Source organism: Coturnix japonica, chromosome 24, assembly GCF_054131305.1.
Source record: "Coturnix japonica strain WE chromosome 24, WE-NBRP24, whole genome shotgun sequence".
Classification (NCBI taxonomy): domain Eukaryota; kingdom Metazoa; phylum Chordata; class Aves; order Galliformes; family Phasianidae; genus Coturnix; species Coturnix japonica.
Genome location: NC_140686.1, coordinates 3,595,906 through 3,614,556, shown reverse-complemented (window position 1 = coordinate 3,614,556; position 18,651 = coordinate 3,595,906). Strand labels below are relative to the sequence as shown.

General features: G+C 51.0%; 1 protein-coding gene and 1 long non-coding RNA gene across 2 annotated transcripts; one reads left to right on the top strand and one right to left on the bottom strand.

Moving 5' to 3' along the window:
* Positions 1-198: 198 nt before the first annotated feature.
* On the bottom strand, positions 199-5,272 carry LOC146757054 (uncharacterized). The gene is made up of 2 exons (XR_014936992.1): positions 4,978-5,272; positions 199-470 (listed from the first exon to the last, which is right to left on the bottom strand). It is a non-coding gene; the product is annotated as an uncharacterized LOC146757054 (long non-coding RNA).
* Positions 5,273-10,917: 5,645 nt separating this feature from the next.
* LOC146757053 (uncharacterized) lies at positions 10,918-17,987 on the top strand. Its single transcript, XM_085523399.1, has 8 exons — positions 10,918-11,896; positions 13,835-13,974; positions 14,998-15,066; positions 15,208-15,279; positions 15,371-15,472; positions 16,176-16,319; positions 16,845-16,985; positions 17,171-17,987. The coding sequence occupies exons 2-7, from the start codon at positions 13,962-13,964 to the stop codon at positions 16,847-16,849; spliced, it is 405 nt and encodes a 134-aa protein (XP_085379525.1). The 5' UTR covers positions 10,918-11,896; positions 13,835-13,961; the 3' UTR covers positions 16,850-16,985; positions 17,171-17,987.
* Positions 17,988-18,651: the final 664 nt, after the last annotated feature.

The following is an 18,651-nucleotide window of genomic DNA, read 5'->3' as shown; positions in this document are numbered from 1 at the left end:
ATACGAAGTTTCAGAAGAGTTACTTATTAGTTACTTTGCATGGTATCTTTTGTAACAGTTCACAAGGTTATATTGCTTTGTCTTAAATAAATAAGTGAAAAAAAAGACAAGAAAAATTAAACTGAACCACTTGATTTATTCTTGATTCAGTTTAGCTTATCAGAAAGAAGGAAAATAGAAAAGGATGCTTGAATACAGTTACAGTTTCAAATAATATTGATTTATTAGCTTCATTCTGTAAATATACCGAATAAAATTGTTTTACAATTTTCCCAACAAAATGAACGTTATAATTAAATTTTTATATAGGGAAATGAATTACAAACAATTCAATTTATGCTTAACAGGAAGTACAGTGCAGCAAGATACAAGAAGGCCAAGTTTCACTGGAGTGTGATGTGTTATGCAAGGAAATGAAACGGAAGGTGTCTGAGGTGGTGTATCCATTTTAGTTATGTTATCTTCATTGCCTTGAGAAAAGTTGGAAAAAACAGGTAGATCACTATTTTTTCAAGACAGTAATAGCAAGAAATGCAGTGTAACTCAGCGTACAGTTTAATTGCACATTTAATTTTTGGACTATTGAATCTGGCTTATTGCTGAGAATTGCACTACTTGTAGATAGTGTCAACTCACTTGATGAAACACTGTGTTAAGGTAATGCTCTATTACCTCTTTATTTTTAATGTACATTGGAACTGGAGATTTCCTCTTCAGCCAAGAAGTGCTAATCAATGATAATAAAATCATTACTGCTAGTGAGAGCTATAGAAGCACTTCATTTAGGCCTTACTTTTACTTTGAAGGTTAGCAAAGTGTTATCTTGTGTGTTCCTGTCACACAGTATTAGGTGACTGCCACAATTACAGAGAGCTTTCAGCAACTGCATGTGCTTTTCAGCCCATTGTAAACATGGATGCTCTCAAATAATTTTGTTTGAAGTAAAGAAACTGCTGCATAATCTCACCTAAAGAGACAGAGTATCCACATTGTTTTTCTAGGCCTTTTATGGAAACATGAGGAAGTGGTGCATGAGCTGGTTAACTTTTATCAACTTAGTAGTATATGTAATATACTGATATATATAATTTAAATATTCAACCCAAAACCTCATTCTGTAAAAGCTACATCTGTCTGTTTCTGCTCAGAATTTCAGGATTGTCAGGCAAGTTCTAAGACGTACTCTGTAAATCAAATTCTACACCTTTGCAATCAGCTTGAACACCAAGACTCTTGGAATATACTTCTAGAAAAACCAGCAGTAACAAATCATTCTAGTGAAGTGTGGAAGTGAGTTTATTGGGCGTGGAGTGCATTGAAGGGGGGTGAATTCATAGAAGTCTGCATCAACAAAGGAGCACATTTCAGTGGGGTGCAGCATCAGCTGCAGTTTCACTTCAGCAGATAATATTTCCTATTTTTTATCTGTACCATTGAATTCAACTGGGAAAATATTCTAATGCATCAAGCAAATGACTACAGGTTCCTGTGAGCATAGGAAGTTCCGCACAAACGTGTGCAGGAATCTTACACAAATATGACAACAGCAGCGTACAAAAGAAGCTACATTCTGTGTTCACGGGCTGATTTCTCTTTTGGAACTGATGTTCTGCCATTAGATGGCAGTGAAATACCAGGAGGGATAGGGCTGCAGTTTTTGCAAACCAAACTTTCCTATTTCAGGTATTCATGACTAAAAAGACCTTTGTGTGTTTTTCTGATGAGACACTCTGACATTGTCTAGGTGAAATGAAATTGTTAGTGATATTTCATATATGGTTTAACAATTTAAAAAAAAAATAATCTGAAAATCCACAAATGTAACTGCTTGCACAGAGCACGCTCTTTGAGCTGCGGTGTTCTTAAGCACGAGCTGGTGTGCCTTCTGCTTAGTCTTCGACAGCTCTTAAGTTGTAGACTGATTGGAACAAATTCCATCTGTGCATACCTTACTTAGTTAATTACCATTTTTACTGTGCAAAATGTGATACTTAAATATATATATGTACATATATAGACTGATTATTGAGATCAAGATGGTTTTTAACTTCAAGTTGTCAATCATATCATTACATCTTAGGGCATTCTATTACTCTGAGATCTAATTTTACTAAGGTAGTGTTAAGTGGCTGCAGAGTTGGAGGTCCAAGAAACATGTACAAGCAGCAGATACGCATACACTGACCCAGCACACTGGTACTGCCGTCACTGTAGTGATGCCTGACTGAGGGAATTTCAGAGATAGAGCTGGTGTCTTAATGTTTGATGGCTTTGCTGCATCTATATGCCTTTTTGTGTAATGAAAAATACTATTTGGCACTTTCACTGTCTTCAGGATTTTGTGTCCTATCAATCACCTGCTTTTTACCTGATGAATCCAAGTTAAACTTATCTCTTAGCAGCTTCCCCTGGGAAACCGACTTTAAGGGCAGGGGTATAGAACAGAGCTGGCAGCTCTTTAAGGACACCCTTCTGAAAGCACAGTGGCTCTCCATCCCCCTGCAGAAGAAGTCAAGCAGGGAAGGCAGGCAGCTATCATGGATGTGCAAGGACCTGCAGCTTAAACTTTAGGGAAAAGAGGGAAATGTTCAGAAAGTGGAAGCAGTGTTGTATAGCCTGGGAGGAATACAGAGCTGTTGTCCATGTGTGAAGAGACAGGATTAGGAAAGTCAAGGCACAGATGGAGCTGAACTTGGCAAGGGGAGTGAAAGATAACAAGAAGGGCTTCTGCAGGTACATAGGCTGTTCAGTGGATTAGGAATCAGTTGGCTGGATGCAGCCAAAAGGTTATGATCAACGGTTCTGTGTCTGGGTGGAGGCTGGTCGCAAGTGATGTCCCTTAGGGGTTGGTCTTGAGACAGGTTCTCTTCAACATCTTCATCAATGACAGACAGTGGCATCGAGTGCACCCTCAGCAAGTTTGCAGATGTCACCAAACTGAGTGGTGCTGTCGATACATTGGAAGGAAGGGAAGCCATCCAGAGGGACCTGGACAGGCTGGAGAAGTGGGCCCATGGAAACCTAATGAGGTTCAATAAGGCCAAGTACAGGGTGCTGCACTCGGGTTGGGGCGATCCCAGATATTTGTACAAACTGGGGGAAGATCTCCTTGAGAGATGACCTGTGGAGAGGGACTTGAGGGTCCTGGTGAACAAGAAGCTGGACATGAGCCAGCAGTGTGTGCTTGCAGCACAGAAGGCCAACTGTGTTCTGGGCTGCATTTAAAAAGGGGTGGCCAGCAAGGAGAGCGAGATGCCCTCTACTTGGCTCTTGTGAGGCCCCATCTGGAGTACTGCATCCAGGCCTGGGGCCACCAGCACAAGAAGGGGGGGTTAGGATAGATATTAGAAGGAAGTTTTTTACACAGAGGGTGCTGATGTGCTGGAACAGGTTGCCCAGAGAGGTTGTGGTTATTCCATTCCTGGAGGCATTCAAGGCCAGGCTGGATGTGGCTCTGGGCAGCCTGGTCTGGTGGTTGGCGACCCCGCATACAGCAGTGGGGTTGAAACTCCATGGTCATTGTGGTCCTTTTCAACCCAGGCCATTCTGTGATTCAGGACCCAGTCCATCCCATTGTTCTTTATGTATGTTAGGTGTTGCATTCTTTTGTTATTGTAGGATGAAAATAATGCAGGAACTGTGATTCAGATGCATTGTATGTTTATGTTTTAATATTTTCTCTGCCATTCTTTTTCCTTTAAGTTTCTGGCATTTAATTCGCTGTCTTGAATGCTATGTAACAGTTCTGTAGAGTGATCAGTTGTAGTTCCAGGTTTTATTTTTCATAAAACTTTCTGATGGTGAAGCAAATGTAATTGCATTGACAGTTTCCATTACAACAAGAGCAGTAGAACAATATGAGTATGCATTATCCAATATGTCATTTGGTACAAAAGTGGAGATTTCCTTTTGCTCTAGCAGTCAGGGCATATTTAACTACTTGGAATGAAGTGTGTGAGTGTAAATTACATACATATATAAGGATTTACCCGTCAGTGTACAGTGTGCTGAATTGAGGACTGAGTTACTGAAAGCTTAGAGTGACTTTATTAAGGAATTTTCCCTGGTATTAATGAATATATATACTTATATTTTCCCCAGGTTTTATATTTGTCATTTGAATTTTCCAGTTAGTCAGAAGTTTAGTTTTATAACATGGTAGCGTCTCTTATGTTCCATGTTTTTCAAACATGAATTGATAGAGGTTTTTCACAGAATGTTTTAGAATCTGAATAAGCTCACAGCTCACTTGGTGAAGGTTTTGCTCGCTTTTCTGAGAACTGTTCTATAAATTATGGCTCTGTAAGATAATAGTTTTACCTGCTTTTACAACAGTTACTTATCACTTTGTATGTCTGGACAGATAAAAGAGGCAGAAGCCAAAGCTGTTATTGAAGAGGAGAAACGAAGACAACAGGTATCAAACTTAATTCTTCTTCCCCCCCAACCTCGTTGTGTTAATAAATCACTTGACGCACGTGCAGCCCAATCTGTATACTTTGTATAGTGTTTCTCCCAGTTACTGCTTTCAGCTGTTATGTTGTCCTTAGGTATGTGCCATGGGTGATCTACAGTGGTTAAAAGCAAGTATATTTTCTCTTAACAGTTTCATAGTTTCATAGTTTCGTGCGAGTTGGAAGGGACCTTAGAGATCATCGAGTCCAGCCCCCGGGATTCGAGCCTCTGTGTAGCAGAGCGGCACTTCTACCACTTGCGCCACAGGGGGGTTTCGAACTCCGGGCCCCAGTGTTGCAAGGCGGCGTCTTTAACCACTGCGCTACCGGGGCACACAGTTCTCACATCTGTGGGCAAAATAGTAATCATTTGATGTCGCATTAGAATAATTGTATAATGTATACATATATTTAAATACAAAATACTTCTGATTTTTATCCATCATTTTATAATTCCTTAAATTCACAGAATTACTAAGTAGCCTCTGTAAGGTTGAATTACTGAGTGAAACTTCTTACTTACTCCCCTTCGTGAGAGTGAAGAAACCTAAATTGGTCTCTGTCCTTCAAGTTCTGGTGGGAGTGGGAAATTTTTTTGTCATTGCTGGCTCTGGTGAATGTGTGTTGTCAGCACTGTAATCCAAGAAGCTTCTGTGCCAGCTGCCTGGAAATACTATCACTAATCTTGTTTCAGAAATTAACCGTAAGCTTGGTTGCTGGTGACAGCTAACTCAGGTTTATCATTTGGGCGCTGCAGCCTCAATGCACTCCTTCCAACAGGCTTGTATGCCTGAGACAGAGCACAGACCCCCCCGGTTGTACACCCCCCATCGGACCCCCCCCCACATTAGATCCCCCCCCATTGTATCCCCCCCCCCATTGAATCCCCCCGCCCTCTATTGGATCCCCCCGTTGTACCCCCCCCCCCTCCCCCACTGAACCCCCCCCATCGGACCCCCACCCCATTAGATCCCCCCCATTGGACCCCCCCGGTCTATCCCCCCCCTATTGGACCCCGCCGTTCGATCCCCCCCCCCCATCGGACCCCCCCGGTCCCGGTCCGTCCCCACTCACCGCTTCCTCCTACGGGGCTGCCAACACCTCCGCACTTTACGGCGACGCTGTCGCAAAAGCGCCGCACCCCGCTGCGCTTTACGGCGCGCCGCGAACTGCAATTCCCAGTGTCCCCCGCGCTGCGCCGTGTTACGTCTCTCCGGGGACTGCAACTCCCAGCGTCCCCCGCGCGGCGCAGGCGCAGAGCGCGCGGTGTGAAAAAGGCGGGAAGGCGTCGGGCGGGAGCTGAGGTGAAGCAAAATGGCGGCGGGGCCGGGAAGGGCCTTGGGGCGGGATGGGCGCCATTGGGCTTCGTTATAGCGGGATAACGGTGTTATTCTGGGACGTGGAGTGAGAGAGACCGGGCGGTCAGGGGGGATTTGAGGGGAAATAGTGAGGAAATAATGCTCAATGGGCGTGTGTTCCCCTCAGGTGAGCGGCGCCATAGGCAAAAGGAGGAGCAGCCAGGTGACAGGTAATGACTTAAAATGGCCTCAAAATGGCCAAAAAATGGCCTTAAAATGGTCTCAAAATGTCCTCCAATGGGCCTCCAAGCGGTCTCAAAATGGCCACCAAATGGCCTCCAAGCAGCCGCAAAATGGCCTCAAAATGGCCACCAAATGGTCACAAAATGGTTTCCAAAGGGCCTCAAAATGGCCACAAAATGGCGTCCAAGCAGCTGCTGTTCCTCTTGCAGGTGTTGACCACCATGATGGCCCCAATGTCAAAGTCAGGGCAGGACTGAGGGGAGACAACAAGGGGGGGGATGACTATAGTGGGGACAACAATATGGTGGACAGCAAGGGGGGGGACATCAATGGAGGGGGCACAAATGGAGGGGACACTAATAGAGGGGACAGCAATATGGTGGGCAGCAATATGGTGGACAGCAATATGGAGGACACTAATGGGGGGGACACTAATATGGGGGACAGCAAGGGGGGGGACATCAATGGAGGGGGCACAAATGGAGGGGACACTAATAGAGGGGACACCAATATGGGGGACAGCAATATGGTGGGCAGCAATATGGTGGACAGCAATATGGAGGACACTAATGGGGGGGACACTAATATGGGGGACAGCAAGGGGGGGGACATCAATGGAGGGTACACTAATAGAGGGGACACCAATGAGGGGGGAAACAATGGAGGGGACACCAATATGGCGGACAGCAAGGGGGGGGACATGATTGGATGGGGCACCAATGGGGAGGACAACAATAGAGGGGACACCAAGGGGGGGGACACCAATATGGCAAACACCAATATGGCGGACACCAATATGGTGGACACCAATGGAGGGGACAAAAATGGAGGGGACAGGGACACCAAGGGGAGGGACAGCAAGGGAGGGGACACCAGTATGGTGGACACCAATATGGCAGACACTAATGGAGTGGATACCAAGGGGGAGGACATCAATAGAGGGGACACCAAGGGGGGGGATACTAATATGGGGGGCACCGAGGAAGAGGAAACCAATGGAGGGGGCAGCAATATGGGGGACACCAATGAGGGGGACATCAATGGAGGGGACATCAAGGAGAGGGACAGAAATGGGGGGGACACCAATAGAGGGGGCAGCAATGAGGGGTATGTAAGTGGAGGGGACACTAATATGGGGGACACCATGGGGGGAGACAGCAATATGGGGGACAGCAATGGGGGAGATATAAATGGGGGGGACACCAATATGGAGGACATCAGTATGGGGGCCATGATTGGAGGCGACGCTCTGGACAATGGCGGAGGGATGGACTCAGTGCATGGAGATGGAACAGAGAGGTAATGGGGGGAAATGGGAGGGTGGGGGGCAGAGGGGGGGCTGGAGGTGGAAATGGGGGCAGAAATGGGGCTTGGAGGTAGGAATGGGGCCTGGGGCCAGCAATGGGTCCTGGTGCCCCCCAGCTGATGGGGTTTGGGGTCTGTTTGGTTCCCAGCCGCTCTGATAACGGAGGCCCAGCAGCCACCCCACAGCTCAGCGTGATGGAGGAGCTCAGCCCCACAGCGGCCCCATTGGCACAGGTAGGACAGGGCCTCTGCCCCCCCAGCGTCACCCCACAGCTCCCCATGGCTATGGGGCAGGGAGCACACAGGTTATGGGGGGGTTTGTTCCAGGATGGGATGGATGGCTGCGAGCAGCAGGAGGACCAGAACAGCCCTGATATGGGGGACCTACAGCCCCATAGCACCCCACAGCCCCATAGTGACACCGATGGGGGCACAGAATGCATTGAGGCCACCAAAGAGCCATTGGAGGGGGAGTGGGCAGCCAAAGCGGAGCCCACTTGTGGGGCAGAGCATGAGGAGCGCTATGGGGCTGGCACTGTGGGGCTGCCCCACATCTCAGCACCGGAGCACAGTGGGGTGCCAGGGGGGGACACCGAGCTGCTGCAGGTAATGCCAGAGTACTATGAGAACCCATAGGGAACAGCCCCATAGCACCCCACTGCACCCCACATTGTCCCACTTCACCCCATAGAGCTCCAGTTCACCCCAGTTTACCCCCCATTCCACTCTAGATTGTCCCAATTTACCCCAGTTCACCCCAAATCACTCCAACTTACCCCAGTTCACCCCAGTTCTCCGCCATTCACCCCCAAATCACCCAAATTCATCCCAGTTCCCCCTCAGGTCACTCTCATATCCCCCAGTCCCCCTCAATTTGCCCCCATTCACCCCAGATCATCTCAGTTCCCCCCCAAGTCACCCTCAGATCCCCCCAGTTCACCCCATTTCATCCCAGTTCCCCCCAGTTCAGCCCTTGGTGCCCCAGTTCACCCCAGTTCCCCCCCATTCACCCCCAAATCATCCCAAGTCACACCAATTCCCCCCCAAGTCACTCTTAGATCCCCCCAATCCCCCCCAATTCACCCCAGTTCACCCCAGTCCCCCCCCAAGTCACCCTCAGTTCCCCCAATCCCCCCCAATTTGTCCCCATTCACCCCAGTTCATCCCAGTTCCCCCCCGTCACTCTCAGACCCCCCCAATCCCCCCAATTCTCCCCCATTCACCCCAATTCACCCCACATCACCCCAGTCCCCCCAAGTCACTCTCATATCCCCCAATCCCCCCCCATTCACCCTCATTCACCCCAGTTCATCCCAGTTCCCCCCAGTTCATCCCCTGTTGCCCCAGTTGCCCCCATTTCACCCCATTTCCCCCCCAGCCCCCCACCCCCTCCCAGCCTGCAGCCCCTCTGTGCCCTGTGGACGCCGATGGGGACCCGGCCTCACCCAGCTGCACCCCCAGGTTGGACCCCCCTCCCCCCACCAGAACCCAGAGCTCATTTTGGGCTTAAAAAGCCCTGGATTGGTGCTATTTTCACCCCCTTTGACCCCCAGGAATGAGGTGGCACCACGTGAGGATGCGTCTGCGGTGCTGGGGGGGCTGATCCTCGAGCTGTCCAACCTCAAGTGAGTGCTGGGGGGGGGTTAGGGTTAGGGTCCCATTGGCACTTATGGGGTCTCACTGTCCCCTGTGTGGTCTCACTGTCCCCTGTGGGATCTCACTATCCCCTATGGGCTCTCATTATCCCCTATGGGGTCTCATTGGTCTCTATGGGGTCTCACTGTCCCCTATGGGGTCTCATTGTCCCTGCAGCCGCCGTGTGATGAGCGCCCATCGTGCCCTATAGGGGTCTCACTATCCCCTATGGGGTCTCACTGTCCCTTATGGGGACTCTCATTGCCCCCTATGGGGTCTCATTGGTCTCTGTGGGGTCTCATTGTTCCCTATGGGGTCTCAATGGTCTCTATGGGGTCTCATTATCCCCTATGGGGTCCCATTATCCTACAGCCGCCGTGTGATGAGCGCCCATCGTGCCCTGGAGTCGCTGCTGCGGCTGCGTCGTGAGCGGAGCCGGGGGGTGAACAACAGCAGGAGGAGGAGGAGGAAGACGGAGGCGGATGAGCCAGGATGAAGCTGCAGCTGTGAGTGGGGCTTTATTGGGGGAAAAAAGCCCATAATGGTGCAATAAACACACGAGTGTGAGCAGGGCTGGAACAACACAACTACACAATAACACAACAACACAACAGGGAACAGCTGCTGAGCTCTGCTCCTGGTGCAGAGTGGGGGTGTAAAGTGGGGGTGTAAAGCTGATGGTGCACAAGTGATGGTGCAAAGTGGTGGTGCACAACTGAAGGTGCAAAGGGATGCTGCAAAGTGATGGTGCACAAGTGATGTTGTACAAATGATGGTACAAAGTAGTGGTGCAAAGTGATGGTGCAAAGGTATGGTGCACAAGTGATGATGCACAACTGAAGGTGTAAAGTGATGGTGTAAAGATGATGGTGCACGAGCGGTGGTGCAAAGCTGATGGTGTACAAATGATGGTCACAAGTGATAGTGCACTAATGATGGTGCACAGTTGGTGCCCAGCTGCTGCCTTCTGTCCCACATTGCGCTCAGCACAGCCTGGGGATGACACAGAGTGCGTTATTAGTAATAGTAATTAGTAATTACGGCCTTAATTAACATCATCACCACCACAACTGCCCCGACACACACAGTACAATATGTGGGGGCCAACCCCATAACCCCTATAGCCCATAACCCCTTATAACCCCCATAACCCCACAACCCCAAACCCCAATAACCCCATACCCCCATAACCCCATAAATAACCCCATAACCCCATAAATAACCCCATAACCCCATAACCCACAACCCCATCACCTAATAGCCCCTATAACCCCATACCCCATTACCTGCTATCAGTCACCGCCGTCCCCGTGTCCCCGTGCTCTCGGTGCATACACAGAGCGATATGACGCCGGGGTGAGCGGGCAGAACCTCCTGGTGTGCGCGTTGTCCCGCGTGGCGCCGCACTGCGGACACACGTAGCGCCGCAGGATGGGGCACAGCACGCGGCCACGCGCGTCCTTCAGAGCGTGGCTGCTCCACACCGCGCGGGACTCCCCGTTACGGCGGCAGAACGGGCAGAACGGGGACGGGAAACGGGGGCGGGCTGATAAGGGGGGGCGGGCCGACAGGGGGCGCTGTGGTGGTGCGATAGTGGGTCGTGATAGTGAGAAGGAGGGCCTTGGTGGTGATAGGGGGGGACATGGTGATAAGGGGGGATGGGGGCATGGGGGGGGTCCTGCTGATAAGGGAGGTCCTGCTGATGCTGTGCTGAGCCGTGGTGACACCGACACACCTGGGGACACACACAGACATGGTGGAACATGGCAAATGGCGACCAGGGATGGGGACACCCCCCCCAATATGGTGACCCCAGTGGCAATGACCCCAGTTGACCCCCATTATGTTGACCCCCCCATTATGGCGACCCCCCCCCCCCCATGACAGTGACCCCAGTAATGGTGGCCCCAGGTGACCCCCCCAATACGGTGACACCCCCATGATGGCGACCCTAGTGACACTGACCCCAGGTGACCCCCCGGTCACATTGCCCCCCCCTGCCGTTGCCCCCCCCCCCATTCCCATACCTGCCGTCCCGGTTTGGTCCGCTCGGTTCTGTCCCGTCCCGGCTCGGTCCGTTTCGTTCTGTCCTGTCCCAGTTTGGTCCGTTCCGTTCAGTCCAGTCCTATGGTTCCGTTCCCGCAGCAGAGCCCTCAGCAGGGCCGGCAGCCCCATGGAGTCGCACCACGGCTCCCATATAGGGCCGTGATCCCTTATAGGGCCCTGATCCCATAGGGGGCCCTGATCCCATATAGGGCCATGCTTCCATAGCCGTCCATGCTCCCCTATAGGGCCGTGCTCCCGTTGCCGTCCGTGCTCCATTCCCCCCCCAGCCCTGTCCCCCACCTCCTTTATCCCCCGACCCCCCCTTTATCGCCCCCCATTGGACCCTCCTCGTCTGCCCTGTGGGGCGGCGGCGTCTGGGGCTGCTGCCGTGTGGGGTCGGTGGTGCTGCTGTGGGGTGGGGCTGGCACCGGGGGAGCGTTGGGTGGGGGGCACCTCATGGGGGCACGGGGGGGCCCGGCGGGGGCTGATGGGCCCCTTTGGGGTCCCATTGTAAGAAGTTTGTAAACGTTTGTTCATTGTGTGGGGTGTCACAGTTTGTAAACGTTTGTTCATTGTGTGGGGTGTCACAGTTTGTAAACGTTTGGGGGGATGTTGCTAGGGGTGGGGGCTGTGCGGGACCGGGGTCGAGCGGGCTGCCGGGTTTTGTAACCGCCCCTCGGCTCCCGCTTTCTCGCTTTTTTTTTCGCGGCTCCTGCCCTCCCCGCTCCTGGTTACGCCGCTCCGCCCCCACCGGCTCCGGATTGGACGAGCTCGGGACGGGGAACGAAGGCACCTGGCGACGGGGAAACTGCTCCTCAAACCCTTCACCGACGAACCTAAAATAAGGGCACAAGCAAACCGGTTAACCCCTAGTAATCTTTGTGCACGAAGGCCGAACGAAGACCCACGGGGTGGGTAAGTATAGGCCGGTGAAGCCGTTCGGTTGGGTTGGGTTCCCCGGGGCACAACGACTGAGACGTCCAATTGCGGGCGAAGCGAGTGCGGACCCGTCGGTAGTGCGGTTCCCACATCCCGCGAGGGACCGGGCCACGAAAAGGGGGAAGCGTGTGTGTGCGTGTGTGTGTGCGTGTGTGTGTGCGTGTGTGTGTGCGTGTGTGTGTGCGTGTGTGTGCGTGTGTGTGAGCGTGTGTGTGTGTGTGCGTGTGTGTGTGTGTGCGTGTGCGTGTGTGTGTGCGTGTGTGTGTGCGTGTGTGTGTGCGTGTGCGTGTGTGTGCGTGTGTGTGTGCGCGCGCGTGTGTGCGTGTGTGTGGCAGGAAGATGGGACAGAAGAAGAGTAAGCCTTCTGGTCCCATGGGTGGGGGAACTAGTGGTGAGGTTATAGGTATACCCTGTATTCCCCAGACAGTCCATTGGGACTCATGATTAAGAATTGGAATGATTCCCCTTCTAGGCGGGGAAAAAGTAAAGTTAAAATGATTCATTATTGTGTAGAAGTATGGGGCAATAAGGCCATAAAAGGGGAGAGTGTATGTTGGCCCCTTTTTGGCTCCTCTAAGGACTGGGTATGTCAGGCCCTTATCCTCTGTGTAAATGCTAAGGAGTCTTTTAGTTCAGAGGAAAGTGAGTCTGCCCACCTCTGGATAGCCTCAGAGCCGAGGAGGCATTTATATCACCTAAAAGAAAAAGGAGGGCGGGAGGAGAAGGGATTTAGAAGTCCCAGTGTCACCACCGCCCTACATAACCCCACCTGAACCCACGGCCCCGTCTGCCAGGGGGCCGGGAGCACAGACCCGACCTTCCCCTCTCTCCTTTACCCGCACTCTCCCCGCGGCGCCGGTCCGCCGCCGGTCCGGTCCGGTCCGCTTCCGGGTCCAGGCCGTCCTGATGGGTCGCCGGGCGGCTTGGGTCCCGTGCGGGCGGGGCGGTCCGAGCTGCTTTTATTCTCCCGAGCACAGCGGCCACCAGGCGCCGTGTTACGAAGGGAAACCCCAAAATCAGTAGCTATGAGGGTGTTACGGAGGTTCCACGTTACATTGGGGTACTCAGGCCTTAGTGGATCAGTTTGCCAATAATTCTATGTGTACAGGGGTATATAACATAGCAAAGGGGATTGTTAATGGACATATGACTTGCTGGAGGGTGAATGCAAAGAATATGAGAAAAAGAATCCCAGGAGGGCGAGAATTGGCTTATCGACCCTTCGCAAGGATCCAGTTGGACTTTACTGAACTCCCTAAAACTGGGAGATATAAATATTTATTAGTGATTGTAGACCATCTTACAAACTATGTTGAGGCATTCCCTACGGCAAGGGCTACAGCACAAACAGTAGTGAAGGTAGTATTAGAAAATATAATTCCTCGATATGGAATTAGAGAAGCAATAGATTCTGACAGGGGAGCTCATTTTGTGTCAAAGGTTACACGTGACACAATGAAAATTCTAAGGATTAAATGGGAATATCATACTCCTTGGCACCCTCAGAGCTCTGGTAAAGTAGAACGAATGAATGGGGAAATTAAAAAACAACTTAGAAAATTAATGATAGGAACTAAGACATCTTGGATAAAATGCTTGCTGTTAGCTCTGTTAAATATATGTGTGAAGCCCAGAACTGATCTGGGAATTTCACCTTTTGAAATGCTGTATGGTATGCCCTATAATCTTGAAATACCTCTTGGTCACCCCCATTTACAAGATGATCAATTAAAATCTTATACAATTAATGAGTGGGTGCAAGGAACTACAAGAAGGATCTGATTGCACAGCAGTCCCCATTGGAGATAGCAATCCATAGGATACAGCCGGGGGATGGGGTCCTAATAAAAACTTGGAAAGAAGCTACACTAACACCACAAGGGGAAGGTCCCTATGTTGTTTTATTTACTGCAGAAACAGCTATTCGAACCGCAGAGAGAGGATGGACTCATGCCAGCCGTGTTAAAGGACCCATCGGTGACGAGAAGTGGGAGGTAGCTCCCGGGAGTGACGACCTGAAACTCACAATGCGACAAGCCCAATGGGTATTCCAGGTAAAGGCTTCCCCTGAAGAACACTTACTGCTGCTGAGAAGAACTAAAAAAACCCCTCGTAGCTGGTTGCAACCCAGTTGACGAGTGAGGCAGAGGAGTGAATTGTGGGGAAAGATGGGCCTTAGGGGTATCCATTGGTACTTGGGGATTCTCACAGTGATCACATTTTGTATAGCAGCACAACGCCACCCACACCAAGCTTCCTTACATCCCTGTGTGACCTGGTACCTATACAGCCCAGTCTAAACCAAAAGGGTTACTATTTTTGCCTAAGCTCAAACCTAGGGAGGGGATACTGTAACCACCCAGGCTCATATTACTGTGCCTATTAGGGATGTGCAACTATTGCCTCAAATTGGGCACCTGGGGCTGGGCAGGATAAATATCTACAAGTAGGGCATGGACCCTATGGGTGCATACCTCCTAACCGAAACCCACAGTTGGGAAGATGGGCTGTGTGGGGATTAAAGACAGAGAGAGAGAGAGAAACATCTGCCAGCAACAATGGATAAATGTAACGAATCCAGATAACCCAGTGTGGCTGTTAGGGAAAATATGGGGTGTAAGTGACTTGCGGAATCAAACTCTATAACACATAGATGGGTTATAAAGCAGGTATGTTTATTCCAGTGCTGGGTGCAAGGGGGATAGCTCCACCAAACTTGCACATGGACTTGTAAAATCGTGACACAGATATAGGTACATCTCATACATAGTCAATGATTTCTCGGAATTCTGATACATATTCAATAGTTGTTTAGCATGCAGATCCCCTCTTGTTCTTATCAGGGGGATGCAACTCCTCTTCTGGTATTTACAACATCTATTCTCCTCCTTGCCTGATGACTTCCGTGAGGTCTCACTCCTTATCTGCATCCTTCCTGCTCTCCCAGGCCCCTTGTTTCCCTGTGCGGAAGGGAGAGAATAGTGTTGTGAAGGAATCCCTGGCTTTAATTGCATCCTGCGACCTTGTGGCTGAAGGGATGCTCAGTAGCAGTTGCTTTGTCCTGTGTTCATTTGCAGATTTGACTAGAGGAGTTGATCCAGCTTCCTCTCTGAGATCTGGAACTGAAACTCTGTCGGATCACGCAGGTACATCATAGCTTTGAAATTCTTTAGAGAGCTTTTGCTGCCCGTTTCAGTGCCATTTCATGGCACAGTCCCCTGTACGCTCTGCTACTCAGTTGATGCTGTAGTGTGTGACTGAAACTTTTCATGGGTCTTTGGTTGCAGAAGTGCCCCCAGTGTGGGCCCTGCCCGGTCATCGGTTTCCTCCTGTGCTGGAGCCCAGCTGGAATCCCAGCAGTGAGTACTCTGTCTTCACTGACTTGGCTGACTCGCCGCTGATCTTCAAAACTTCATGCACGTGATATTTAACTTCATACATTCTGTTAAGGTCCGGAAAGAGAAGAGGATGAATACAAACGAGGAAAATACTCTCAGGGCTCATCCCGTCTCCTGAAGCGACTGCTGAAGGAAATGGAGAAGGCAGAGCGTGGTGGGTATACTTCAGTCTGTTCACTGTGGGACCTGGGAAGCTGAGGTGTGATATGCAGGTGTGGGCAGGCTGTAGCCTGCACAGCAGGAAGGGATGGGTCAGAGCCGTGCTGCAGCCGTGTTCCATGTATCACCTTGCAGGTGCTGTCAAGCACCAGAGCTGGTCTGCTGCCAGATGGTCTGCATCCAGCCAAGACCCAGAGGCAGCTGCTCCCCCAGCACAACCATTACTTGTCAGAGCTGCTTTGTGCAGTCGTTGGCACCCAGATGGCAGCAAGTGGCAAGCGCTGTGCTTCTGTTCATCCAAAGCCCTCCGTGCAGCTGAGCAAGTTCAAGGCAGGAGAAGCATCCCGAGCAGGGTTGGCTGTCTTTGCTAATGCTGGAAATGAGGTGGAGATGCTAATTCTGAAGTCTTGGACTGTGTGTTAGAGCTTGGATTTCAGCCTGCAGCTACCTGGCTGTGATGGGCTGGTGACAGCACAGAATGTGAGGGCCTTGCACAGGAGCTGATTCCTCAAGAGGTGTGAGGGAGTCAGCATTGTCCAATAGCTGGGAGGGCCCAAATGCCTTTGGGTAACAGAGGGGCTCACAGTGTACTTGGGGGTGGGGGGCCTGGACTTTACCTGAGCTCGGGATTGGAGAAGCTCAGTTTTTGATGAGGGCACGTGACATCCCACTCCTACTGCCCTGCTTTCTTTCTAAAGGAACGGACCAACAAAGTGAGCGGGATGCACTCCAGGAAGGTGGATATCCCACACTGCCGGTCCCGGATGCACTCCAGGAAGGTGGATATCCCACACTGCCCATCCCGGACAGAGGAATGCAGGCAGCACCAACCAGCATGCCAGGTAATTTCTGTCCCATGATCATACGGTGTCACAAACCAGAGTCACTGCGTGCCTGCAGGCTCTTGCTGCCAGCTCTTGCACACCAGGTCAGCAGCCAGACCTGAGCGTGTGAGCATAGAGCACATGTAAAAGAAGCAGGAGTGTTTCTCCCCTGGGCTGGCTCTGGCTGTGCCCTGTGCTGGCTGAAGCCTGACCTTCAGCCTGGGGGGCGTCCCACAGGAGAGCTCAGGACACGCATGCCGGGAAAAGCATGAGGGATTCTGCTCTGTAGCTCTCCCCACAGACCAAGCCCAGACCCCAGAGTACAGCCCCAGCTCTCGGCCCAGAGGAGGACACGGGTAGTGCCTGTGCAGCCTCTTCGTACCCAACGAGAGGTGGAAGCAATCCTTCTTGTCCTCCGGTGCTTCGGCACCAGAGACGGAGGCACCCACTGACAAAATGACCTCTTGGGTCCATGAAGCACACTGAGAGATTATCTGTAGCGCAGCTGAAGGTAACGTGGGACATTGTCTCATTTCTTCCAAGGATGAACACAGGCAAAAGCACAGAGGCTGCTGCTCACAGATCTGTGTGGAAGCGCCGCATTCCGGTGACGGTCTCAGCGATGCTGCTGCCTGCGCTGGTGCTGGCCGTTGGTACTGTGATATGGGTGCTCAAAGACTACCTGTGAGTTGGCCTTTCCCCAGAACACCTTATTGCTGCATTTGGCAATGAAGCATTTGTGGTGCCAGGATCCTGGACGGCCAAATCAGCCGCTAGCAGTACACTGCCAGGACTCAGGTTGCAAAGTCTTTCAAGTTTCCCCTTATTTCCTGTCAGTGAGTAGTGCTTTCTGAAACTCATTCTCACAGAGCGCGCAAGAGGGAAAAGAGAGCAGCAGAAGCAGCAGATGGAGCTGGGGAAGGCAACGAGACAGACTCTGACCCAGTCAAACAAGAGTCTCCGTAATAGCTCCAGTCCGTTCCATTCTGCCATTGAAGAGGCCAGAAGTCTTCAAGGTCATCTGGAAGACCTGGAGCTTGAACTCAAAGCCATGAAAGAGATCCTTGGGAACAGTCCTGAGTGCTGCCTTCTGTCAGAGGATGGCCCTGAATGTGAGAGCAGAGCTTTTGTCCTTCATCCTGCATTCTCCAGGACAGGTATCACCAGCAGTTTGAAGATTCTTAGCTCGACACAGCTACATTCCTGTTGAGGGTCCTAATGAGGACCCAGAAAACGAGCTTCCTCTGACTGCCGGACAATGCGTAATGTCTTTGGAGATGTGGGTGAGAATGGCTGGTTTCAGGGAGAGCTGACAGATGGCACAAGAGGACTGGTCCCTTCCAATTTGGTTGCGGAGCTTTCAGATGATGAACTGGATACACCTGGAGATCCTGTCAGAATTCCTGCATTGCTCCATCTGCAAGACTACCATTGTTCCACTCAATGGAACAACTCGATGTTGAGCAGAATGTGGTTGAGCTCCTTCGGGAACTCTCTGAGGCGACTGACAGCGGAACTGCATAGCTTTATTGTATATGAAAAACAACCAAACAACTGTCCCCTCCCTCTCCCTTCCCCTCGCACCCCCCCAACCCCCCCCAAAAAAAAGACAAAAAAAACCCCAAAAAACCCTAAAAAAACAACAAAAAACAACCCACCCTCAATAAAACAAAAAACCAAAACCAATTAAAATCTCAACGCTGTTCTTTTTCTGGGATACACTGAGGTGACGCTTCTTCTAGCTTAGACTTTGCAATGAGTTTGTGTCACGGAGTTCTCTCTAGAGCTCACTCGGTGACAGCGGGAACAAACCCAGGGAGAGAAGGAACAAAGAACCTCCCCTCTCTAACAGCGCGGTGCGGGGGCAATAAAGAACTGGGGGGGGGGTTGGCACTCACCTCTCATCGGGGTACCATCCCGTTCTCTGCAAGCCACGATGTTGTGGGAAGCTGTAGAGGAACTGCTCAAATGTATTCTCTCTAAGAGAGGGGAGCAGGTATCTCCTAAATGCATATCCGAGCTGGTAAAATGGGCTCATATGAATGGACATCTTCAGGAGGTGGCACTGATGTTCACTGTAGCCGAATGGCGAGAAATAGTCGACCACCTGTGGGAATTTGTTATCTCCAAAAATAAGGAATACAAAATAAATACATTGAAGAATATGCAAGCCGAGTGGGAGATTGCTGCTGCTGTGGTACAAGCTCTATCCGGACCTAGTGCTCAGTCAAGGTCAGAACTTGACTCCCTGTTACCAGGAGTTTCGTACTCCGTTCGCTCATCAGCCTCACAAGTCAGGGCTGCCGCAGAAGCCCCGAATAATCCCCCGTCCTCGACCTCTTCAACGTCT